The sequence below is a fragment of the Aplidium turbinatum genome, chromosome 10, assembly GCF_918807975.1.
Source record: "Aplidium turbinatum chromosome 10, kaAplTurb1.1, whole genome shotgun sequence".
NCBI classification, from domain to species: Eukaryota; Metazoa; Chordata; class Ascidiacea; order Aplousobranchia; family Polyclinidae; genus Aplidium; species Aplidium turbinatum.
Window position 1 is genome coordinate 18231803 of NC_137481.1, and position 26361 is coordinate 18258163.

General features: G+C 39.0%; 1 protein-coding gene across 2 annotated transcripts; it reads left to right on the forward strand.

Annotated features, from left to right (window-relative positions):
• LOC145777980 (plasma membrane calcium-transporting ATPase 1-like) lies at nt 1-26101 on the forward strand. 2 transcript variants are annotated; one of them, XM_082589357.1, is made up of 21 exons: nt 1-276; nt 677-871; nt 1323-1589; nt 2170-2295; nt 6219-6335; nt 9853-10086; nt 10389-10603; nt 11030-11117; nt 11595-11752; nt 12316-12450; nt 13304-13410; nt 13749-13983; nt 14173-14352; nt 15378-15572; nt 16087-16278; nt 17506-17719; nt 18872-19083; nt 19524-19676; nt 20166-20297; nt 20720-20922; nt 23115-23252. In XM_082589357.1, the coding sequence occupies exons 1-20, from the start codon at nt 75-77 to the stop codon at nt 20882-20884; spliced, it is 3522 nt and encodes a 1173-aa protein (XP_082445483.1). In that variant the 5' UTR covers nt 1-74; the 3' UTR covers nt 20885-20922; nt 23115-23252. The 2 variants fall into 2 exon arrangements, with proteins under 2 accessions (XP_082445483.1, XP_082445482.1); XM_082589356.1 differs by lacking the exon at nt 20720-20922 and having other exon boundaries at nt 23115-26101.
• The last annotated feature ends 260 nt before the right edge of the window (nt 26102-26361 follow it).

Genomic DNA, 26361 nt, shown 5'->3' on the forward strand with positions numbered 1-26361 from the left:
TTTAGCATAAATGTTTAAGTAGGGAAAGTGCAAATTTAGGAAGTGTTCAGTGGAAGCCGACTTTGCAGTTGGTCATGGCTCCTTCTGGTAACAGAGGCCAGAAGAACAACGTTCAAGGGTCGAGCGCCGCAGCAGCTGAGCATGGATTCAGCATCGAAGTAACTGAACTGAAGCAGTTGATGGAATGCAGAGGACATGAGGGACTGGAAAGGATACTAGCAAAATATGGAAGCGTGGAAGGACTTTGTCGAAAACTACTCACTGATCCAAATAATGGTATCTTTAACTTTGCTCAGCGATTTTAGAAACTGTTTTTTTATTTTTTATTTAAGTCTCTTTTCTTCAATGCTCAGTGGACCCAAGTATTGTATTTTTTTCCCGTCCGTACTCACAGCACTGTCAAACATATTACATTTCTTATTATGTTTGAATAATTAATCAGTTACTGTCGAAGTTGTACTTACATGACGAAAGTTTCAATAGAATTTATTCTAACTTCAGGGTGCGTTTCATTTGCTTCATTCCTTATCCATCGAAAACGTATATTTCAATTGGTGAGAAAAAGTAGTGCAAAGTTTAATACAGTATCTTAAGTTTTTATTCCATCATAGTATTGCCTATTTTTTTTTTTAAATTGAATATCATATGGCTTTATTGTTTAATCAATTTTTTAAAGGTTTAAAAGGCTCCTCTGGGGATCTTGAAAATAGAAGAATCGTTTATGGAGTAAACCTAATACCTCCCAAAAAGCCCAAAACCTTCTTGCAGTTGGTTTGGGAAGCTTTGCAAGATGTCACCTTAATAATATTGGAAGTTGCTGCTCTTGTTTCGTTAGCTTTATCTTTTTATCAACCACCACATGGCAGTTCACGTGAGTGCTACAAGTTCATTGTGTTGTCACTTGTGCATTGTGTTAAGCTTTGATCACGCATAATCTTAAAGTCTATGGAACCTTGTCCATTTCGGATGTTTTGATGTCGGTTTAAGATTGATCCATTGATTTCTATGTGAGAGATAAAAGACTATTTATTCTTTCTGGCACTCCCCTCCTCGTAAAAAACTAAATAATTCCTTCAGAATCTGAAATAAAAATTTTCACATTCAACATTTGAACAAGTGAGGATCGGGATGCTTTACAAGTTTGCATTCCAAGGTTTGACGATAAGATTTTTGTCAGGCATGCGTGCTTCACTGCTTATGCTTGAATCAAACATGTTTTTGTTGCATTGAAGTGGTGCTTGTGTGTCATAGTCGCTGGAAAAAAAAAACGTAACGACTTCTTCTTTCGTTGTTGTTGCTTTGATATTGATATCTTTGTACAGAGGACTGCCTACCATTGCACCTTCAGGCTGCTGGCGGGGAGGGCGGTGAAGGGGCGACAGGATGGATTGAGAGTTCTGCTATCCTGATATCGGTTGTAGTTGTTGTGCTTGTTACTGCCGGCAATGATTACACGAAAGAAAAGCAGTTTAGAGGCCTCCAGAACAGGATAGAACAAGAACAAAAGTTTGCCACTGTTCGTGACGGCCATATTGTTGAAATACCTGTGGCTGAAATTGTTGTAGGCGACGTCTGTCAAGTGAGATACGGTAAGTCAACCATAGCAAAAATACTGCCATGCTGCGGTTGCTGCCGGTCGTGCATTTGTTTTGCCAAAAATGCGTTGAATCGATTTAAACACGCCACGTGGATGGCAAAATTGGTATTCCTTTCAGATACTTTTGCTAACACGTTTCATAAGGTGGTGCTACGAAAGCACTTTGGAAAAAAATTCTTGTTCCAAATGACACTGTTGATTGTATTTTGGCTACGAAATAATGCTCACAAAGTCTGAGATTGACAGCTGCAGTTTCAAAACTACCATATGAGTTTTGTAATCATAGTTATCAATCACAGTTTTTATGCTGAATGAATGCATGTACGGTCACATGTGAACAAACTTTCAAGAAGCAAATCGCAGTACCGCAGTTTTGCAACGTTTTTCTTATTCAGCTCTTGCCTCTATTAACTTTTTGCAACCGGACTGAAGTTAAGCGATATCCATTTCCACTTCAGAAGCAGTTTCGAAAAACTCGTTTATTGAAATCTTTTAATTACTGAAACGCTATTGAGGCAAAGTGATCCCACATTTCAATGGCGGAATGTTTTTTAAACAAAGATCTTCCACAGGCGATCTTCTACCAACAGATGGAATCGTTATCCAGAGTAACGATTTGAAAATAGATGAAAGCTCATTGACTGGAGAGTCGGATCAAGTCAAGAAAGGCGTTGACACTGATCCGATAATGCTGGCTGGTGGGTGTATGTCTTTTCCATCGCCTAGCGACATGGAAAGGATGTAAAAACGGTAGCTTTGCTGTCTGAGTAGACTCTAATTATTTACATTCGAAATGTGCAATGCTGGTTTAGACAACAATTAAAGCAACTTAAACATGTGAGGTAAAATTTTAACAACGTTTGCAATCTATTTGACATGCTGCACAAGATTAGATCGTTCAATAACAAAAATTAGTACTTTAATAAATATAACTAGCCCAAACTATTAAAACTTTACTTTTGTGCGTCTAGTTGAAGCCACTAGAAGTTCGAAATTTAAATTTTCAAATAATACATTTTGTTTTTCATTTTCTTTTTCGTCGTGTGTCACACGGCCGTCGCCCAGAGCTTCACGCAAGCTCTTGCTCCATATTGCCCGGGTGCCAACTCCTCTTTCCACAGTGGCGGCGACCTCATCTTGACCCAGTGAGACAACTGAAGCAGGGAAACTGTTTCTTGACTTCAATCGTCTGCGTGCTAGAGTTTGGCCATATAGTGGGTGTCTCTGCTCAAATCCATGTCCTGATAAGATCTTTATTTTCTTCTGGTCACGCTTCTTCTGATGCTGGGAAGAGCTATTCCAGACAGAATGTGTAGCTACGTGATGTTGGTTGGTTTGAGACAGCCTGTAATCAAACGGCAGCTTAGGTTCAACTTTTTTTAATTTTGGTAAACTACACTGAAAATGTGAGAACATTGATATTATCTTTTTCTACCTATCTCTGTTGGGGGCAACTATACAAGAAAGAAAAAGACTAACTTGTCATTTATTGCAACAAAACGATCATGAAAACAATGAAGGCCGTTTTAGTTTCTCCCACTTGGCAATGGAAAGGCAGAACGTCTTTGTATTTTCGAAAAGTAATTGCAGTGTTCTGTTACATTAGTAGTTTGTGCAAGCCTAAACCATTTTCAGTATGGGAGCACTACTGGTCAAGTTGAACAGACAACGATTGAGCTTCAGGGTCAAATTTATGGTCACAATTCTCAGTGCTTCTTAAAGTGCAACTGCACGATGACTTTGACAGCACTTTATCTGAAAGAGCATGTTTCAATCTATAAATACCAACCTCGCCCTTACTTTTTAAGGCTATATTTATCTCAATAAAAATTATCAAAACTATGGTTTTCCACGCGCTTGTATTTTTGGCCACGTTTCTGTAAAGGCGGATTGCATTGCGCAACACGCGGATTATGACGTCAGTTGGAGTCAGACAGAAGCGACAATCGCTTTTGCAAGTCCTTTAGTTGTGTTTGTTCCACACTGCAGTGGTCGGCAACCTTTTTTAACAAAAGAGCGATTCTGTTACATATTTTGGCAGATATGACCAGCTGAGAGCCACAAAACGTAATATATGTATTTCAAGTAGATCAGACCACAGTTTCTTTGCTACCGCACAATTCTTTTTTATGCCGTCATCTCTATCTGTGTACGGCTTTCCTCGCTTAACCATCTATTGAGCTGCCACAAAACTAGCAGCATTGGTGTGGCATGGGGCTGTTATCCATTTATTGAAAGCTTCCTTACTCTGCTCCGATGTTTGCATAAGTTCCAATACTGCCTACTTTAACTAATCTCCAAAATGAGATAATGTGCAGCAAAATTAATGCTCTATGGCTGTTGTGACAGTGCCTTTTGAAGTCATTTATTTTGGGATTTTTTCCCACATAGGCCATTAAGCATGCGGATATGCCAACATCATTTGCATTGAATGCAAAGTTCATGTTTATGTCCAATTGTCTATGCTGAGTAACATCTCTGTTTTCGCCTAAAACTTTTCTCTTTTTTAGTTGTGCATGGCTACTGATAAAAAAAAGTCTATTATTTTCTGACAGAGTATCACTCGATCAGAGTTGGCTCATTGCTGCATCATCTTGCACAACTAGTAAACAACGTTTTGATGACGTTTTTTTTTTTTTTTTTTTTTCATTATCACAGTCGAACGCATAGGCTATACCAAATCATGTCAAATCTGGAGGGAGCCGCTTCAGAGGAGCTAAAGAGCCGCAGGTTGCCGACCACTGTCTAGACTCTAGACTAGAGGAAGGAGTTTTTTTTTTTGCTGCTTCGATCTTGTTGCACGTGCTTTTTATGCGAAGGCAGGTAGTATAGGCTCTTTGCAATCTCAAGTTTGAAAAAAATAAGCCAGGTCTGTTGACTTATCCATTGAAATTGTTGGTTAAGGGACAAACCAAAGCTGTCATAGGCCCAGGCGAGGTAAGGTACGGTACGTCTTAACCAATGTTATGTGACAATCGAATCACGAAATCGAGCATTGTGTAAGGGTGCTTAACGGCATGGCGGAGAGCACCTCTTGCATCACTGTGTTGGACGACTTCCATGCAATGGTCAATCCAGCAGTCCTACAAACCTTCTTCAGGGTTGATAGGAAGAATTGGGAAAAAGATGGCAAGCCCAGAGGACGCGATGGAATACTTCTACCACCCCTAGGCGTAATGCGATTTGTCATCAGTATTGTATGTTAGTGTATTTTTTAGTTTATTTCTGCTTCAATTTGGTTTATTCTGGTCTTTTTTTTAGCTTCATCTAGATTACTTTTAAAAAACCCAGATGTCAACACTGCCGAAGACAGTCCCAATGAATGCTAAGCGTTATCGCATGATAGTCGACTGTAGGCTACTATATGTCCTATAATACAATACAAAATGTTTTTGATATAAGCAAGTTTGGCTGTTGTAATCTACGAAACTAGCCTTCGGCGATGGGCTTCGCAAACCACTCCTGGCACACAGGCATGAACAACTAAATTTGTATAATGCTGGCTGAAAGATGCGTCTTCATTATAGATGCCCATGCCTTATAAATTTGCGCATTCACTAGCAACTAAGCCTATCTCGGCTAGTTTGGTCTCCACTAAGCTCGACTCCAACTGACATCATATCACTAGGTGGCGTTGACGAGTTTGCCACTTCCAGGTAGCGTGAGAGAGAAGCGCTAGAGAACGTGGGAAAAGGGTCGGTTTCTCTGCTTTGGGTTTCAATTGTAAGGAAGTGAGGTTTTCAACAGGTACCGGATGTCTTGGCAATGGATTCTAGCCAACGTTAAACGATCGTGCAGTTGCACTTTAACTGGACCGTCGTTGTGCAATGTGCATGGATCATATATTTTTTTTATTGGTGTTTCGTGTACTATTTATGCAATAATACCAATTAATGCCTTTCTCTCTCTCTCTCTCCCTCTCTCCAAGAAGCAAAATGGAAAGAGGAAGGGCCAAAAGTAAACTCATTTGAAACTTGAAAGTAAATAAATCGAACGTGTTTTGAAGTATGTTATAACTTATAGACCTACTAAAGAACTCAATGGTCTTTGAATTATCATTTCTGGTTGTGTTTATGATGTTCTGATGTTTGCTCTACATATCCTCTGTGACCTTAAAACGTTCGATTTAGTTTTCCTGTTAACTTAAATACGTTTAAACCTTACAGAGTTTGTGGTTTAATATGTTTATTGTCGGAATGGCCCGTTTCGGTGAGTCCGATTCGGTGAGTCCGATCCCTTAACGGGGGATTTTTTCAATTTTTTTTTTAAATTATCGGGTACCGTAGCCTAATTATCATTGCCGTTTTAGGGTTAGGGGTTAGAGGTTAGGAACTCACCGAATCGGACTCACCGAATAGTAGCAGACCCGTTTATTGTACGGTGTAACAAAAACAATTTTTGTGCAAAAAAGCCAAATGCAACACGCATAAAAACTTTATGATGTTCTGATACAAACGTTTACGGAGCTGGAAATAAAGCAATGGTATTTTATAGCAAAACGAGATTATTGCTTAAAATAAAAACACTCTGTTCTTTAGCTTTTCTCCTCAGCTTGGTGGCATCTTTACCAAAGAGTTGAAACTAATTTTGATATGTAATATTTTTTTCAAATTGTGCTCAGGAACTCATGTGATGGAAGGAAGTGGGAAGATCGTCGTCACGGCGGTGGGAGTTAACTCACAAACCGGCATCATATTCTCCCTTCTCGGAGCTTCGGGCGAGCATGAAGATGATTTAGGTGAGTTTTTTCCTTTCACTGTCTGGGTAGCACCAGTGGCATTATTAACAACTAACTAACTAATTCCTAGCAAAAAACTTTGAATTTTAATGATACACCAAGTCATCCGATTTGTGCTTATCAAAGAGTCACCACGACGGCACTGAGTTCTCATATATTGCTTTGGTTTTGCCATGTACGTGTACTGCTACTTTATTTCAATATTGTAGCCTAACAGCTGACCATACGATCGTTTGCGAAATATGCTGGTACTTGGTTTGGCCTCTTGTTTCGGAAACAACTGAGAGCAGCGGTCGAACTCTGTGGCATGAAGTAGTGTTGCGATACTGACAATCCCAGCCTCGTGGGCGAAACACCGGTGTCTATCGCTGTCAATTCTTGCAACACTCGACTGTCGAGAAACTTAATCGTGTGTTTCCACGACCTTTCTATTTATAAAAATTTCTGAATTCACTAAGTTGTGCCATCAAAAAATCCATTTTATCTATGATTAGTCATGCATAAAAAAATTCTATCAAAGAGGTGGGTCTATATTATTTCTTTATCTGTATCGAGTCAAAATGTGGCGGTGTAGTGAAACTTGATTGGATAGTCAACTTTCGAACAGATCTTGAACAATGGTATATATTTATGATAATCAGCTGCTAAGAGAAAGTCAGATGCAACAGAAAAGCAAAATAACGTTTCCGGATCTACTGTTTCAACTGTCAATTGTAAAGGTGAAATTGAATGATGGCGTCTTTGTCCTGAACTACTCTGCATGTTGTGCATTGCCGTATCTTGCGTTGAGACATTTGCATGTTTGTTCCTTGTCGTAACTGCTCTGTACCAACTGAATTTTTCGGCCTCAAATTTTCGTTTTCACTACTCAGTTGATATTTGGCTTCCGTCATTGATCTTGGGCATGGCTTGCGTGTAGATAGCTAGTTGGTCAGCGTGGAATCCTTTGTGAGGTGAATGAAAGAAAAATTGTGACACGACATGAAGAAGACCGAGAATGAACTGAATTGATGCCATAGTGGCCTGTTTGGTTTATGGAATATTGTATTTGATTGGATCGACTGACTTGAACGGAAACTGCCAACCATTGGCTTCAGTGAGACACAAAAATTGAGTAGACAGCTTTTGCCTTTGAAGAGCAAAACTGCCTGAAGAACGCAAGCAAGTTTGCGATGCTGCGAATACTTTGCTAAGACAGGGCAACGCGTCAAATCAGTTGACTGCGGATTTAAACCATAAAGACTATGGCCGACATGGTCACAAGAAAGATTCCCCAAAGTTATAGAGTTATATTCTACGGTCACATAGCTATGAGACATTGAGACATGCCAAGTGACTGGTTCGACCGCTGACTATCGCCGAAGTTGATTGCTCAAAGAGGTGAGGCAAATTTTGGCTGCGGTCGAAGTTTTCCACTCGTCTTAGAGTCTTCATCTACTTACAAACAAGTCTTTAAAGATCACACACTTTTGTGAGCTTGATATGGTTGCGCATTCATGGATTGCGTTGTTTTGATGCAATGTGAGGCCTTCTTTCTGAAACAAACTTTCAAATCAAAAATACCATCAATGCAAAACAAAACAGTCTAGCTTTGTTGCATTTACTGTGATTGTGGTTGAATATTCGTGGTGTATTGTCACTTATCTTATTTTCGAATGTGATTGTGGGCATTGTTTGTTACGTGATTCGTTTTCTGTTGTGTTTGCATGGAACGTAAAGCCATACGCGCCGACTTCCGGGGGGCGGCGCCCCCCGTAAATTTATGATTGAGGGGCAACAAAAATGGTGATTACAAGTGGTGTTTTAAAGATAAAACACTTCGCGAAAGAGATTTAGATAATTTAAACGGACTTAAAGAATGCCGAAAGCAAGAAAAGCCTACGTTGCTCTTGCCCGCAAAACAGCAGCTGATCGCAAGGCTTTCTCATACGGTATGGAAATTTCAAAGTAGACGGTAGAGTAACTTACGCTGCTGGAATAGTCACGTAACTATTCACGGCAATATTCAGTAAACCAGCTAAATTAGACGCGCTATTTTCAACGAGGTCTTCCTGCTATGAGACAATTATGATTCTACGGAACGCATTGTTTTCTTCGCAATGTGTGAGAATTAAATCGAAAACCGATAAAAGAAAAGGTGTTTAATGGTCTTGGTCGCAGATATTGCCTGCATTAACGACGTCTCACGTCTCTTATTATCACCTAGCTAACCTGACATCATTGTTTTATGCGGCCGCTAAGGTTTGACATCGACTTTAACGATCATGGAATGTTACGTAATAATAAGAACGATTATATCCTACACGCAAAAATAAAAAAATGATCTCTTAAAACAGCTCATTTTGTTTTGTCTCGTGAGCTTTGCATATTGCTCAACAAGTGCATAAAGTTTAGAATTGACAAGAAATCATTGAATTTGAAAATTAAGTTTGAATCACTGCAAATAAGCGTATTAAAAACTTTTACTTAGGCCGACGCGATTTCACACTCCGTAATCTACGTCGACAATGATTTTTAGTGCGTTCATTTTGAAAACTGCCGAGCTGGAGACAACAGCATGTCCACGTGTTAGTTGAACTTGCCTTTTTGAAGTGAAAATCACTTGCGAACATCTCGACCTTTACTCGAGTATATAGCCTGCTGTATTCAATAAAAGACTACAAAGACTTTCGATAAAAACAGAGGAGAAAACACTTCGCCGTTTTCAACGCTTTGAAAGTAAGTAATTAGCGAAACGAGGTTAATAAAACTGATAGCGGGTTTTCACTATGCTTAAGATCATGATTTTTTGCGTTTTATTTCGATAACTTCACTGTCTTGATCGTTGTTATTCACTCGTACGAAACGGAAACGAATCGTCTTGTTTTCCAACTGTTCCAATTACGAGCTAACAATATTAAAATTTTTACGACTAGGCGTACTGCATGCGTAAAACTAATCGTTTCAAGCAGCGGTTCTAATGAATTCGGTTTGTGACCTATTTGTCAATATAAACAAGACACTAAGCTTAATCAAAGACTATTTTAATTGAGTAAAATAGCGTTACGGTTATGACGTCATCACCTTTCTCGCCCCCCAAGGTTTTTTGAAAAGTCGACGCCTATGCGTAAAGCAAAAACGCTTACAAGCGTTAGCCTATCTATTCTTTTTTTAGCGTTTAGTTTATTTACATATCTCATACACAATGACGCGCTCATCACGCAAGGTCTTGTAATGGAATTGCAATCCCACTTGAAACGATAATCGTCAATTATTGTAACAAGCTGAGATGGTGCTTAGCTGTGAAGCTTAAGGGTTACGACAGTGAGTCTATCTCTCGTTTTTTTTTCATCATCTATTACGGTTTTGTACCCCGATTCTTTGTTTTAAATTTGGATGGTGCTTCCTTTCCAGACAGCAAATTTCTACATTGATTTAACGTCTGCAGACGATTTGCTTCTGATGCGAAGCACATAACCTAGGTAAGAACTGATCAACCATAGGAACTGTTAAAATAATATATTATTCATCTTTGAAGTGGTCCCAGAAAACGACAACCGAGCCGACCGTAACGTCAATCACGACCACACGAACCAAGAGAGCATCCCTCTCACCGTCCGTTCCGATGGAGAAGTTGTCGCGCAAGTCGACGGAGAGCTTGATCCCAACGACGATGGAGAACAATCCAAAAAGAAGAAAGCATCAAGAAGGAAAGAGCAATCTGTGCTCCAAGCTAAACTCACCAAACTGGCAATGCAAATCGGATACGCAGGTGGGATAAGATGTCAGTGTGTTGTACTGTTTTGTTGTATATTTCACATTGTGTTAGGAGCAAAATGGTTGGAACGCTTGGTTAATCTTATTATCTTATTTAATAAAAATTATAGCACTGACGAAGACAGTGTAGTTTTCGAAACGTTTGCTGAACATGAGTTTAGTTAGTAATTAGTATGTATATTTTGGGCTCTTTATTTTTTGTTCAGTATTGTGTTATTTTTTTTTTTTTGAATTAGGCGTCATATTGCGAATTGCAACCATTCCTTTACATCGAATTTACACTGTACGCTTGTTCAGGCTTTGCTGTGTCACTGATTACTGTCCTGATTCTGATTGTCGCGTTTTGCATTGAACTATTCGGCATCCTCGGCTTTGAATGGAAGAGCCAGTGCACATCTGTCTACGTCCAGTACTTTGTGAAGTTCTTCATCACTGGAGTCACGGTGTTAGTGGTGGCCGTTCCGGAAGGTTTGCCTCTAGCTGTCACCATCTCTCTTGCGTTTTCTGTCAAGGTACGCACTGAGTCATGCCATTTGGATTTTATCACTTTAGTTTAGTTGCTGCAGTTACAGTGCAGCAAAATTTCTCCATGGAGATATTAAAAGTAAGTTTGCTACAAGCATTCCAATGAAATAAAATCAATAGTGCGGTTGCAGTTGTTGAAAACATAAGTCACTTCGGCTCATTTCACGTGATGAAATGTCCAATTTAAAACTGCAATGTAACAACATACATTACCGACATAAATGTACATAAGTTATATAGTGGAGAATGAGTATATTCTTCTCACGTGGATAAAAAATGACCAAGACATATTTATTTGAAAAGATGTTTGGAAGGTCATTGATATAGATTCTGAACAACATTGGGACGAGAACTGATCCCTGTGTAACTCCATTTCTTAGACGCTTTTGTGAGTTTATTAATTTCCCTTTTAGAAAATGATGAAAGATAACAACCTGGTCCGCCATCTTGACGCTTGTGAGACAATGGGAAATGCTACAGCCATTTGCTCGGACAAAACAGGCATATTTCATTGATTACTTTCGACTTATCTCGTATGATTTCTAAAGTACCTTTTTCTAGTTTTACGCCTGCGATTTTCGCTTTTAATAGCAATGATCAGCAAAAAGCCTTTTCACAAATTCATTTTTCATTTGTTGTTTGTGATTGTTCTCAATTAACTCAACAGTGATATTTAGATTATGCATACTTGAGATTTCGGCACGTTAAATTTTCGAGCTTTTTTATTGTTTAGAATTTAGACGGACATAATCTTGCTTAGCCTTGCACAACAGTGGTAAATAGCGTTGTTATTTTTACAACATTGTTTCAACGTAAAGATATTCAATAAGTGGTCTGATTACCCTTCCGAAATGATGCATTGATTTTCTTTTCAATCAAAATTGCAATTTTTGTTTTCGATCAATAAAAATATGACGTTCGTTTTCGTGCGTCGCTAAACCGCTGCTGCGGCCACGCAATTATCTTGCTCTATCACAGGAACACTTACCACAAACAGAATGACAGTCGTACAGTGCTACCTGGCCGGTCGCCACTACCGCGACGCATTGCCGCCAGCAGATGCACTGCCTCCTCAACTCACGCAACCATTGATCACAGGCATCTCAGTGAATAGCGCTTACACTTCTAAAATTTTAGTAAGTTGCATTTCAAGTTTTTTGGTTGAAACCTGTCGAACATTGAAATCTCACATGTTTTTGCTTCAGAACATAATTTAATATCGATTTTACGCTGTATCGAAAGACATAAGCGTTGTTTGATGGTGCTTTTATGGTGTACAGCTATAAGTCTATTACATCAACTTGACATCCTCCGGTGGTGACGTTAGGATACATTGTTGTATAAACAGTGGACAGCCAACATTTCAGCCCAGTATGCTGAAATCGGCTTGGCTCTTTAGTGAGAGAAATTCTCGCTTCAAGTCCTGTTTTTAGACACAGGCATAAAAGCCAACTCACAATTTGGCTCCCTGGCTGGTCTGCTAATGTGGTACGGAGAAACAAGCTGCTGGCCATGCCATCCTAATCGAATGTGTTGTGTAGCGCTCTGGTGACTCAAAGCTATCTGTCAACCTAACTAGAAAGTTTTTCAATTTGTGTTGTTTCAACGTCACCGGACGTTGTAAAAAATAGCAATTTTTGCTCGATGGGAAATTTAGTTGATTTCTCCTCTCTCAAAAACTAACTTGACTTATTTGCAGCCTTCTGAGAAGGAAGGCGGACAACCGCAACAGGTTGGAAATAAAACCGAATGTGCTTTGCTCGGCTTTGTACTTGAGATGGGGCGGCAGTATGAAGGCGTTCGCAAGGAAATCACTGAAGAAAAATTACTCAAGGTATCTTGGATTTACTTTTGTTTCCGAGACGAAACTTACTATTTCGTATTGTGTAATATCCAAGACAGAAATTCGATTTTGAATTTTCAAACTACTGTACATCAAGTGCTTTAACCCTTTCGTGCCCAGCGTTTTTTCTCAGTTTGATTGAAAAAAAACAGGCAGTTCTGCCGGGCTTCCTTGCATGACTCGATTTCTGATGCAAATTCTTACTACGTGAAAAATTTTCAACTTCTGAATTTTTGTCCCCATCGACCTTGACATTTTCCAACTGACAAAACACGTATTTCAAAAAGGTTTAATGAATTGACAGATTGTTTTCTATAAAACAAAGTCTTGTGTCACGTATTAACGAGTACCATTTTTAAATGATGCTGGGCGAGGAAGAGTTCACTTAGTTAAATACTTTATTAGTTAGGCTATACTTCTTTACGCTGATCTAATTGAGTTGTCCCGTTTCAAAGGATGGCGACCCACACCCTAGAGGTACATGCAGCTCTCATCCTTTTGCTTTAACTCTATTTAGAGAATGAATAAATCATTAAAAGCCTGTTATTTTAAAATATATAAGTTTATTATCGGACTGTATAATAATGGGGTAATGTTTTCAAGTCTTATACCACCTGGTTTCAATTTAATAAAGTGTTAAAAAAGATCTTATTGTTTATTTACCGACCTTTTTCCTTATTTCATCTTTTCAGTGTCAGGAGACTGAAAATAAGTCAACACGTTTTACCTTGATGACTCAAAATAAAACTTTCAAGGCTATATTTTAGGTGTATTACAACGTTTGTTTAATGTGTTGAAACCTCTTCGGCGGAAGATCGAAAATATTTTTCTCATTCTATGTCAGGTCTATACTTTCAATTCTGTGAGAAAATCCATGAGCACCGTTATTCAAAACGATGATAAAAGCTTTCGCCTTTACACAAAAGGAGCATCTGAAATAGTTTTAAAAAAGTAGGTTGTTAGCTTTAATGCGGTTTTTAATTGGTTCGATATGTTAGGGTTTTAATCTGTATGCAGATGTGTGCAGATCTTCAGTTTATATGGAATAGACAGATGTGCATGTAATGTATATTGTAGTTGTCTGCTTAATTGAAGACACGAACTGTGTTGAACTGAAAATTATTCCAACTGGCTTCATGCAGTGAGTGTTAACACTACTAACCACATACCTTTGAAAGGAAACACATTTTACCGATTACGGATATACTGTATATCATTAATTTAAACTTTAAATCACATTCTTTGAGCCCGTATTCTAAATCCAATATATCATTTCTGCATCTGCTCAGATGCACAAGCATCTTGGACGAGAATGGAGAAACAATGAATTTCTCGGTCGGCGACAGGAACCAGATCATACGTGACGTCATCGAAGACATGGCGGGCAACGGCTTGCGGACCATCGCTCTCGCCTACAAGGATTTTCCCGCTGGTTCACCTCCGGACTGGGACGAGGAAAACAGCGTCATCTCCAATCTCACTTGCATTGGTATCACTGGCATCGAAGATCCAGTCAGACCGGAGGTAATTTTTTGTTTTTGTGATCTGTAGAATTGTTTTGATTTGTGAGACCACAATAATGTGTTTCTTGTCCGGAAAATTGCATTGATTTCTCGTTTGCAGACGTAGTTTTTTCAAACGCCTGTTACAATTGCAAGCAAATGAGCAAATTCTCAGGCGAGTTTCGCTACAATCTAGTCCTTCTCTATCCAGGTGCCTGACGCTATTAAAAAGTGTCAGCGAGCTGGCATCACTGTGCGCATGGTGACAGGGGACAACGTAAACACGGCCCGTTCTATCGCCACCAAGTGTGGCATTATATCACCGAACCAAGACATGCTAGTGCTGGATGGCAAGGAGTTCAATAGACGGATTAGAAACGCCAGGGGGGAGGTACATAGTCTTACCGATCGATTTTTTTGGTGGATTCTTCCCAGCAAGCAAAAACTGTCACTTTTGCATCGTTTCAACGTAACCAGATGAATAGGCGAAAGACAGCTTTTGTTGACTGGATTCGGCTTACAATTGATCTTTGAGTGGCTTTCCATTACAAATCGATCATTTATTAAGGTTCGTTTGTGAAAATCTTCTGCATGTTTATAAACGTTTCCTGATATTGCGTTTCAGTACAAAAACCGCACCTGTCAAAGCAGGGAAGAGTGTCGCAATTTTATCACTATATCTTTCTCTTAAACATAATCCTTTTCCTTTACGTTGTAAGCGATTGAAACCACGAAACTATTTCTTAAAGAACCATAAAGTTTGGAACAGATTTCTCAAGACATAGCCAGAGTGCATTCACTGTCATATTTAGACTCACAAAAATCAATACATAAAGCTTTTCTATGAAAGCAAGTTAGTTTCATGCTTGGAAATCTACAAACTGGATGGTTTGGTGATCTCTCAGCGAATGTAATAATGCTTGTAATATAGTAGGTATCAAAAATACTATAAATCATTCTTCACGCAACAGCCGTATGTCTTAATTTCTTTATGTTCTTACGTGATAATTTTTTTAGTTGGGGCCACGAGAGAGCCACCATAACTTACTGATTGAAGTTTCTGTTCTAATGGTTGAAATATTTTTACATTGTGCCCTCATATCTTCTCTACTGTAGGTTATACAATATATAGTATAGTTAGACAGTCTTATGATTAGATTAGGATTTACAAAATCTGTAGTTTTGTAAAAATTGTAAAACTTTCATGGTACAAAGAGGTCTAGTTTTCAACTTACGCTTGCTGCTCCATTCCAATAGATCAAATTATTGATTTGTTTCATTCATAAACCACCAACGGGCAGTTTTTAAACGGCCCATAACTATAAACGGCCAACAACAAACAATTAAATTTTCAAATGATCAACATGCAATATCTAAAAGTGTGATAGTTCTTAAAGGAAATCTGGAAAATTTCAGATTGATCAAGCTAAGTTGGATGTTGTCTGGCCCAAGTTGCGCGTGCTGGCCCGGTCTTCTCCGACTGACAAGCACACTCTGGTCAAAGGCATCATTGACAGCACTGTTAGCACACACAGAGAGGTGGTAGCCGTTACTGGAGATGGGACAAACGATGGGCCAGCGTTGAAGAAAGCAGACGTCGGCTTTGCTATGGTATCTTAGATCATATTGCTTTTGCTCTTCAAAACATAAACTCATTGCACAATATTCTGTCTCATATTATACATCACACTGTATAAATGTATATTATTAAGCCAGTTAAATAATTTTACATTGTGAAAGGTTCTGTAGTAGTGGTGGTCCAAAACAGTGGTGCGCAGAGTGTTCAGAGTTACTTCAGTGATAGCTTTTTCATTGCAATAACTTGAGCAGTTTCAACTTAGAGACGAGTCGTGTGCAATACGCTCTTACCATGTTTTGTTCCTCAACGTTCGATCATACATAAATGAGCCCCGACAACAAAATCCATCAATTTTACATTGATTCAACGTTTGCAGACGTTGAATCAATCTAAAATTGATGGAATTTGCTATCTGGGAAAGAGCAAAACCACAAAAGTTGTGAAAACTGTTTTAATGGAGTTCAAGATGGAAGTTAGAGTTTTATTTAGCATCCAATAGCATTTCACTTTTAAACTTAGCATTTTTTTGTTTTTTTCCATGATCAGGGCATTGCTGGCACTGATGTTGCTAAAGAAGCATCGGACATCATTTTAACAGACGACAACTTCACTTCCATCGTGAAGGCAGTCAAGTGGGGTCGCAATGTTTACGACAGCATCTCCAAGTTTCTGCAGTTCCAACTGACTGTCAATGTCGTGGCTGTGGTGGTGGCATTTGTTGGTGCTTGTGCGATCAGGGTACGTTCGATATTTGGGAAATTTCACTTTTTTGTGGTTTAGTATTGTCTTACATTGAAACAAAGACACGATTTTTTTATAGCCTAATACAAAAATCGGAACGCTTTTATTGTAAATTAATCCCATTGACAATCCCTGCAACGCTCTCAGACCTTATGCAATGCCACTCGAGCATGACCTCTTCAAAGTCGCTAAATCTACCGATTCTAAAACACTTCACTTGAGGTGCGAAGAAGTGAAATGAGTTGAATCCCTGACAGTAAAATCTGTCATTTTTACATTAATTAAACGTCTAAAGACGTTAAATTAATGTAACAATGGGGATCTTGCTGCCCGGGGAATGGCGTTGACATTGCTAAGCGATATGGATCCAGTCTGCCATAGTTTTCTGTCATCACTTGGACAAATGATTAACACTTTCATTAGTTTATGACCTTAACAAATATCTGTGGACTGACCTATACGCTTCACTTGTTGAAATAAGGTTTTGTTAAACTGTATTTGTGGTTGAAATATCTAAAACAAAGTTAACTTTGACAGACTTAACGCCCAAGCGGCGAAAATCGGATACGTTTAAGAGCTTTCGCTTTAATGTTATCATACGTTGAAACGATGTAGGAACCGAAAAACACTTTCATAACTGGATAAAGATTGCATAAATGCTCCTAATTCCTTCAGGACTCTTTCTTGTCGCCAGCTGTGACATTGACTCATTTCCCAAACTATGCTTCCTTACGGCTTTGCTTGGCAACGCATTTTGGAATAGATTTCCATTTGGTCGATGAAAACAAATTTCTAACCTTTGCTGTCAGGCTGTCGAGTGAAGGCTCATTTCAATTAATGTCATTAAATCAGCCAACTACTTATTGCCCGAGTATAAAAATGGGCAGTTGTATCCATTACGTCATTTGGCATGATCTGAATACGGGCGATGACCGTGCGTGATGGCGCAAGCACCCCATCAATATTGCATTAGGTCATTTTACTATTGCTGTTCGATCAGTACTAAAGCAAACAACACCGGCACAAATTGATTGCTTAGTCGAATTGCGACTCGCAATTTGTGTAGAAAAATACGATGTCTCACGTGAACATGACGAAGAATACTTGTGCAGGCAGAAAATGTCGTTTTTTACATTGACTCAACGCCCGCAGATGTTGAACCATGTAAAAACGACTGATCTGCTGTCTGGGTAAGCATCTTTCTTATCAAAATTTTCCTTGCAGGACAGTCCATTGAAGGCTGTTCAAATGCTTTGGGTCAATCTCATTATGGATACTCTTGCTTCACTGGCGTTAGCAACAGAACAGCCGACCGATTCTCTGCTGCTTCGTAAGCCGTACGGTCGAAACAAAGCTCTCATATCTAAAACCATGATGAAGAATATACTTGGTCACGCCGTGTATCAACTTATCGTCATTATGGTTCTATTATTTGCAGGTATGAACCATGTTTGAGATCTTAGTTGCTTTAGCTAGATCGTAACACTGGTTTACAGGTACACGATTTTTGCGGCATGAACTTTGAAATCAGATTTTGCCTATCACGTCAGGTTTGTGAGATGTGATAAGAACAAATTGTTACTTTTGTCAAAAGTGGAAAACTTGACGTTGCGTTTATCACACATACACATTGTTTTAATGTTATATCCAGAAATCCAGGCCATGTTGTGCATAAGTAGCTGAAATACACCCACAAACTACAATTTTGATACTAATTTGTTTTCTAAGCAACATTATTAACCATGCGGTAATAACAAGCTAAAAGGGAAGCTAAAAGTATAACTGATACCCCCCACCCCCGTCAATGTTTTGCATGAAACCACAAAGCTTTAAGCAGGCTTATGGCAATGCTTGTCCAGTAGCCTTATTTAAGCTATTTTGGCCAGTCTAACACTAACCTTTCGCTATAGCACTGCATATATGTGGTGATAAACAGAACGCCATATCTTCCACTTTTGGCAAAAATAAAGTATTTTTGTTATCATATCTCAAAAATTTGATGTGGTAGTAAAGATATGAGTTCAGATTTGGATTCAGCACCCCAAAATTACCTGAAATCAGTGTCCAAACCTGAAGTCAATGTCCAAAACCGCAGAAAAAAAATTCTTTTTTTGTAGACCAGTGATAATTTAAATAAAAAAGTAAAAACATACTTTGCCTTTTTTGTGCTGTCAACATCGGCATTGATGGTCAAAGTGAGCCAGTACTTCTGCAATATTTATGGTTAGATTTTGCTTAATGAACTGACTTTAAATTAAACGAAATTACGCTATTTCTTACTCAAGGAACTAAGCGATCAACGTGTGTAGAGCGTTGGATCGCACTGTTGCGTCACAAATTGCGTAAAAACAAATGGGAGGATCAGAGCTGGGTAACTCACTACAGCACGTGGTTCGCATCAACAGCAGTGAAGCAAGCAACTCCATGTTGATTACATTATTCATCCGTGTACAATTCATTATTAAGTTCTCCTCAATCCATATTGCTGAAGTTTTTCCAGTGAATGTAAAACTCCGTCCGTATCTTTCTAAGTTAAAGCCCTTTTGGTTTTAAAAGTCAAAATATACGTCACATAATCACGTGATCTCAGGAGAGAAGATTTTCGATATCGACAACGGTCGTCAGCTGACACTCCACTCCGCACCCACCCAGCACTTCACGATCCTCTTCAATACGTTCGTGCTGATGCAGATCTTCAACGAAATCAACGCCAGGAAGATCCATGGAGAGAGGGACGTGTTTCGTGGGATTTTCACCAATCCCATTTTCTGCACCATTTTAATCGTAACCTTTGTCATGCAGGTTTGTATTGTACAGTGAGAATTTCATGTCATGTTCAGGTTATGTCCCGTTGTTGAAGATTTAGATTGAGCCTGGCCAAGGCAAGGAAACTGATGTTTGTGACTACCTTTAGCATGTCTAAAGGTGTCAAACTAATATTCTTTCGAGCGTCGTACAAGCGTTCTGACCATTCGGTCATCAGCTGACTACAGCGTGCGATGCTATCTCTATATAAAATTCCAAGAAGTCATCAGAAAAAGCGAAGAAATTAAATTATTTTTAGGAGTAAAGCAAAGATGATTGTGCAACTTAGCTGAGATTTTTAGACCAAAAGCTTAAATAGCACAATAAGTATAGAGATTTCCGTTCGATAACAGTAAATCTTAATATGCCAACTGTTTTAATGGTGCCTCTGATTATTATCTCTGTTTAGACACCTTGGTACGTTTTCTGTTTTCCAGGTTTTGATTATTGAATTTGGAGGGATTGCGTTCACAACCGCGCCCCTCACAATAGATCAGTGGCTGTGGTGTGTGTTCCTGGGCTTGTTCGAACTTGTTTGGGGCCAGGTCGTCTCCTTAATCCCTAACAAGCAGCTTCCAAAATGCTTGGCAGTAAGCGCAGTTGTTCTTTTGCATGACTTCACCACCACGATCATTTTGATAAAAAAACGTCATTGTCTAGGTGCTTCACTGACCCTCTCGGTTGTTCTTAAGGGGACACTCCTGATGGAAATAATTTTTTATCAAAAGTTTTTTTTGAGACTAATTAAATTTTTACCGGTGGTAAAAATTTTTTAAAAATGGAAAAACTTTTGCATTTCTTTGACATTTTTTTTCACAGAAACGTTTTTCATCTATTTAAGTGCCATATTTTGATTGTGATTTTCTTACTCTTTCCAAGAACATATAATATGTAGGGTTTTCCACAAGTTAAGCACATTTTCCGACCAATTTAGTAATGGCGGTGCTGAAATTGATATTCAGGACAGTCCCCTTAAAAGATTTTTCCATTAACCGTTTTTCATTGAACCGATTAACCGTTTTTCAGTCAACAATTTATTTGCTAAAAATCACCCGGTGTTCGAAACATCAACTTTTCAGATTGGATCTTCAGCTGAGGCATCAGTGGAAGTTGTTGGAGCATCCGATGATGAAATTCCTGATCTTGGAGATCAAAATGTGCGTCGTGGCCAGATCTTATGGTTCCGCGGCTTGAATAGGATCCAACAACAGGTAATTAAGATGAATGATGAGCCTCAAATGAAGACTCTGTGGTCGAACTTTAAGAAGTTTTTTCCCTGACAAAATTTTTAGAGCAATGCCATGAGCTTAGGTTGTTGTGCAAAATACCAGCATTTAGAGCAAAAGTAATCAATACAGATCTTTAGCACTATTTGGTTTTTAGAAGTAAGTATAAAGCTTTTGCAATTGCTTTAGTCGATTTTTATGACTCTTAGTGATCTTGTTCATTTTTGGTTAACTTTTGTGTAAAGAGCAGTTCAAGGTTTTAGTGAATTTACCAGACTTGAATTAGCGAAGTAATGCAAGGGCCTAGTTAGCTTTAAACACGTGTGAAACCAAACCAGTTAAACAGTTTCCAGACAGTGCTGCAGCTTCTATAGAATAGATTTTCACAGACACAGTAATTGCTGCAGATTCAGTCAAAAGAAGAGCAGGACGTTCATTACCGTTCCTTGATGGATATGAACGACGCAAAGCGCTCCATGGTCTCCGCCCGGCTGCGTAGCTCCCACCATCGCAGTCCTGTGCCCTCGGCAGCTGTAAAACCTATCACTGTCAAGAAAAGTCTTGTTGTTTAGATTTAGTCGTCCTGTTCACCAGTTCCTTGTTTGTTCAGGTATGAACGGCCAAAGGTTGAACAGAAAGTTTGAGTTTTGTGTTGACGATAGGATTTTGTCTTGGTGGTAACATGGAGGTTTAAAGTAAGACAAGTCATTTTGGTGCATGCATTGGCAGTTGTTGTAAACCAGAAAACGTTGAAGGAGGTGGCTGCGGTGGTTGTGCATAGTGCTGGTAATAGGCGAGAACCTCACGCAAATGTAACACGCGTTATAACACTTGCTGCTACCATCTCTTGTTTAAACATATAATCATCTGCGGTATGTTTTATTTCTTGCGTTCACTTTTTGGTCGGTCGCTATAACCAGCTCCGTACTAGGGCTTAATGGCCAACCGTATCAAATCCGTATGCAACTTAGCCTTGTTACCTCTATTGTGTGAAAAGAGCCTCATACTGTGAGTGGTCTTTTTAATGTGACTTTGAAGATTGTTTAAGAAATATTTCAAGTCAAGCTAAGCTTGAAACAAAAATTCAAATTTTCTTTAATGCAGTGAGCCTATGCATGTATTGTACAACTCTTGATTGTTGCAGAAAGTTTAGCTGACACAGTTTTGAAGGTATGCAAGAACTAGAGTTTATGGACCAGTTACTGACCCTAAAACGCCGGAGAGTATCAGCAGTATATTGTTTCTTCCACTGAATTGCTAAATTAGCCAGTTGATATTGCCTTGCAGTGCGAAGATAATAAATTCAGCTATAAAAGTTTTACCGAAAAAAAATCTTTCATTGTTCAACTTTGATAGCACCTGTGCTTGTCTAAATGTAATAGTTACACTCACTCCCACGATGAACTTTCAACCATCAGTCCTGCTAAAGTAATTCGTTGACCTTTCTTTCCTTCTTTCTCTCATGCTTTTCCCTCCGAAATCTTCCCACGTTGGGATACAGATGAATGTGGTGGAATCTTTCAAAGAACAATCTTCGCGTCATCAATCGTCATCGTTCGCTTTCGACTCTGACGTAATGGGTGTGCTTGTTCGCTTTTTGTGTGTTTTTTTTGCATAGTTTTAGCTGCTTTACCAGCCTGTACCAGTGTACCTGCCTGCATTTCATAGGTTTCTTTGTGCTCATTCGTGGGTATGTCAATTACATATTGGTTACGTTATTCTTGTAAGCTTGCCTGTTGTTTGATCTTGATTGCCGTTCATTCATGCTGTGGACATAAGTTTCTTCTTTTGCCTTGTAACTTTATCAGATATCAAGACTTGCAGCGATGGCAAGTGCATCATACGTCATGAAAATCATTGAATGCATTTACTGGTTTACGAAAATGCAAAACTTCTACCCCCTACTGAAAGGTGGGGTGGTTTCATGTCAAATTGTGTCATTTCAGTAGGCTATAAACCTTTCAATCACATCCATGCCTTTCTGTGTCGTACTTTACTATCTTTGCTTTCCTCATTCTTCCTCTACTTCCCAGCAATTCAGCGATCAGCAAGTCCCGTCCATTTGTGGCCGGCAGCTCGGCTTACCAACAAAAAACTTTGATTCCTATCTTGTTTCCGTACCTAGTGCAGATAGCACCCGCCCAAACTCTTCGGTCGCAAGCCAAGAAGAGATGCCAGTCATAGGTAAAATGTGCATTTCCTTGTCACTATGGTACTTTGTTGTACGGGTTTGTGTTCGTTCTTTATTGTAAAGTCTCTTCGTCGTTCTGCTCTTCTTTTGACTGCTTGTGCATTTAGGTCAACTATCATCTTAAATTGCCGCCTATGTAACGTATGGCGTCATGCATGATGTTGGTGTTGTTGGACACCTACTCAAGAAGTCGTAGCTTTGAAAAGGTTAAGAATTGGAAAATGACTTTTTTTGATCAAGATTTATTATTGCAAGAAGCTACTTGCCGGTGAACGTCACTGATCCGTCAAACTAAGATAAAAATATCCTTTAGCTGTTTCAAATGAGAATGTTCCTTGCAAGGGTGACCCGTGCGTTAGTCACTGACTGTTTTATTACACTTTCAAATAGTTTCGTATTTAAGCAATGCCTTGTGTGTAGAAAAACTGGAATAAAGAATAGAGACCCATGTCTGACATATTTGCTGAAATATTTGAAACAAAATGGAATGTGGCTTCGTGCTTATTCTTAGACGTCTACGTTTCAGTAGACAACGAAAAATAAGAGACAAAATAAAGTCACTGGTTTGTTTGTGTTGTTTTTACCAACTTACATCATTGTCATTGTTTTAGATTCGCGTGGTCAACGCTTTCCGCAGCTCACTGTACGAGACACGTCACTATAAACAAAGCATGAACTCTCTTACCTCCTTCCACGACTTCATGCCTTTCCATCTTCCCTACGACGAGGATGAGGAAGAAGAGCTATCTCAGCATCACCGTCTCCTGAATGCCGCCACCAATTCGTTTCCTCCTCTAAAAGAAGAGATATCAACATCAGATGCTCCTCCTGCTGACCTCCATGAACCGTCGCGTAACTAAGCTTTGGATTTAGACAAAATTGCAAGAGTGTTTGATTTGGTTCGTCGGAAGTGCGAAATCGTGGCATCATGGTTGACATTGATAAACCAATTTCGGTTGAATCGAGTTTGTTCTGGTTTGCTTCGGTTTCGGTGACTCGTCGTTGACGTTAGCTCGAAGGAATTTCGCCTGTTTGCAAAATTGCGTTATTTTAAGAAAATTCTGTTTTGTTTGGTCCAAGCAAAGTGACAACTTGGACTCTGCAAGACCCTTGAAAGACATTCGAAGTTCCAACGATCTTCCGATGTATTTCTTCACTGCGGTTGATTGGTTTCAGTTCGAGTCCGCATATCATCAAAAGTTTTTATCAACAGATGCACATTTTTTTGGAGTTCAATGAAAACGTTAACCAAACAAATATTGAGTTGTATCCGTTGTTAATTAGTATTTTGCCTGAGCAACCACATCTCTGATTTTCTTAAAACTTTTCATAAATTATGGAAGCGTTCCTTAAAAATGACAGATTCTGGCAACTCAGTTTGTGTCACCAAACTCCTAAATGAACGGGATTTAACGAAACGAAAACATACGGCTAGGAGATGCATTTTTCTGAAACCAACTTATAAAGTGACATCTCGCAAAAGCCAGACAATTCAAAAACAGGCAACAAAATCGTCCTTTTTTACACTGAATCAGCGTAAGAAAGAACGAATGTTGCTACCCTCATACAAGCTACGACTAGTTTAAATTTTTTAAATGACGCAATTTTCAAACTGTCTTGTGTTATCGAATTATTTGTTCCTTTGAGTATCGCTGCAGTTTTGAAGACTTTATGTATGTATACAACACGTTATAGCAAATGCCCAGGTAGCTAATTCGTATTTTCTGTCTGTAAAATGTCTATGTGCGCAGTATTGTTTGAAAAATAACCTCACATTGTCTAGCCTGAGTAATGTTGAATGTTTTATTCCAAGGTGCTATAAGTTACTTGACACCTTCGTATGCGAAGATACAACCTGACTGTGTAATGTGGTCTGCTAAGCTAATCTGCAAGCAGTCTCCCAGTTAGAAAATCAGTCCTTTTTTACATTGATTCAACGTCTGCAGACGATTGAGTTTTGATTGGGCTGTCTAACTTTACAAAACCTTTTCCGCTCGGTTACGCGAACAGCAAATTCTAAAAAACTTGTAGTATAAGTTACGCATTTTTAATGTAGAATACATGTTGAGTGGTCGATTAACTGTCGTTTTTGTTCTGTCAGAAGTTGGCTTATTTTGTAATCCAACTTTTGTTAACCATCCCGTGAAATCTCGACATCTCTTATCATGCTTGTGAGATTTCTTTACAGCAGTGCTCACGCGCGCCACTTTGTGAGCGTTATCTAACATCATAATGTGGCGTGTTTGTATTAGCTTAATTTCGGCGCTCAGTGAATTACTTTGCACTTTTTCTGCAAAAGTTTAAAACTAGGTGTTAAATTTTAGTATAAAAATTATTGTAAACTATCACCAGAAAACCTACTGTTGATATGTGGTGCTTAATGCAGTGCTTAGGTAACATAATGTTTGTTTATGTTGAATTAGCTTCGTATGTATAAGTAACCATTGAAGACTACCATCCTCGTTTCTGGTTATCATTGTGATATTTGCTTATTGCAGCAGTAACGAGTTCTTTGATCAAAGCATTTTCTGGCACTTTCCACTTACCGATGGCATGTTCACGCAGATTGCCCCCGACAGCAAAATTCGTCATTTTTATGTTGGTTCAACATCTGCAGAATAACTTCTGCATAGATTCAACGTCTGCATAAATAACGGATTTTGCTGTCTGGGGTAGTGTTCAGTTTCACTCTTTCAATGTTTCGTATTGTCGTAAGTCGCTAAGTCTCATTTCTTGTTTGAAGTTGTCACCAAACGAGGTGGTCTTGTGAATTACAGCACGAAACTTGGTGCTTCATCGATTATTCTGTTGGTGTAGATTTTCGCCAACATGTCGAAACTGTCATTGTGCATTTGTAAAGTGTTTTGAAATCATCAAACACAACCACAATTTTAATAGCCTGGTAAGATTTTTATTTATTTAAATTAAAATGGTGCTAGCTAAAAGGCTGAAAAACAGTCAAACGCTTTTCTCGGAACCCTTAAGCCTGCAATCTTTCACCACTGTTTTTTTTAAGCATCATCCGAACGAGTGCTGTTTAGTGCTTATTATGTGTGGTCGCTATTAAAGCTTTCAAAATTGTTGCAAAAACTCGCCGCTTCATATAAGTTTGTTTTAATGATAGTTGTGTATTATGCCCTGTACCAAGCCAAGAGCTTGTTCTGCACAAAATGTATCATTAGTTTTGCAGTATTTTAACGTTGTAGGGAATGCAGAAGAACACTGCTGCTGTCATCCCAGCGAGCAAAAGATGTCTATTTACGTTACTTCAATGCAGCATCGTTCTAATCTCAGTCAACGTTGAAACAACGCAAAAATGGATCTTTGCAGCTGCGATAGCTGGGTCAGAAAGTTTTTTTTTTATTATTCCATTTATTGATGTTTGCTTTCTTAAGTAAACAAATGAAAAGTAATAAACATGAGCCGTGTCTGGGTTTGAGCTGTCTTCAGCGAATGACGTTGTCACTTGGGATCGGTGTTTAACTGTTTATTTGTGTCGTTTCTTCTAGCTTTCGTTTTTGCGTTGACATTTGTTCACTTGTTGCATATTGTGCTTTGTGTATGTACCCTTTTAGGGAACGTTCAAATATTACGTAACGCCTTCGAGGGGGAGGGGGGGGGGTTATGCAAAGCGTTACGTTAGCGTCACATCGGGGGGGAGGGGGTTCAAGCAAAACGTTACGTAACGCTTTCGAGTACGAAATGGTAGCTTTTTGTGCTGAATTCGTAGTGAAAAAGCGTTACATGGGGGAGGGGGGGATTGAAAAAAGCGTTACGTTGGCGTTACATGGGGGAGGGGGGGGGGGTCAAAAATTCGGAAAAAAAAGCGTTACGTAATATTTGAACGTTCCCTTAACG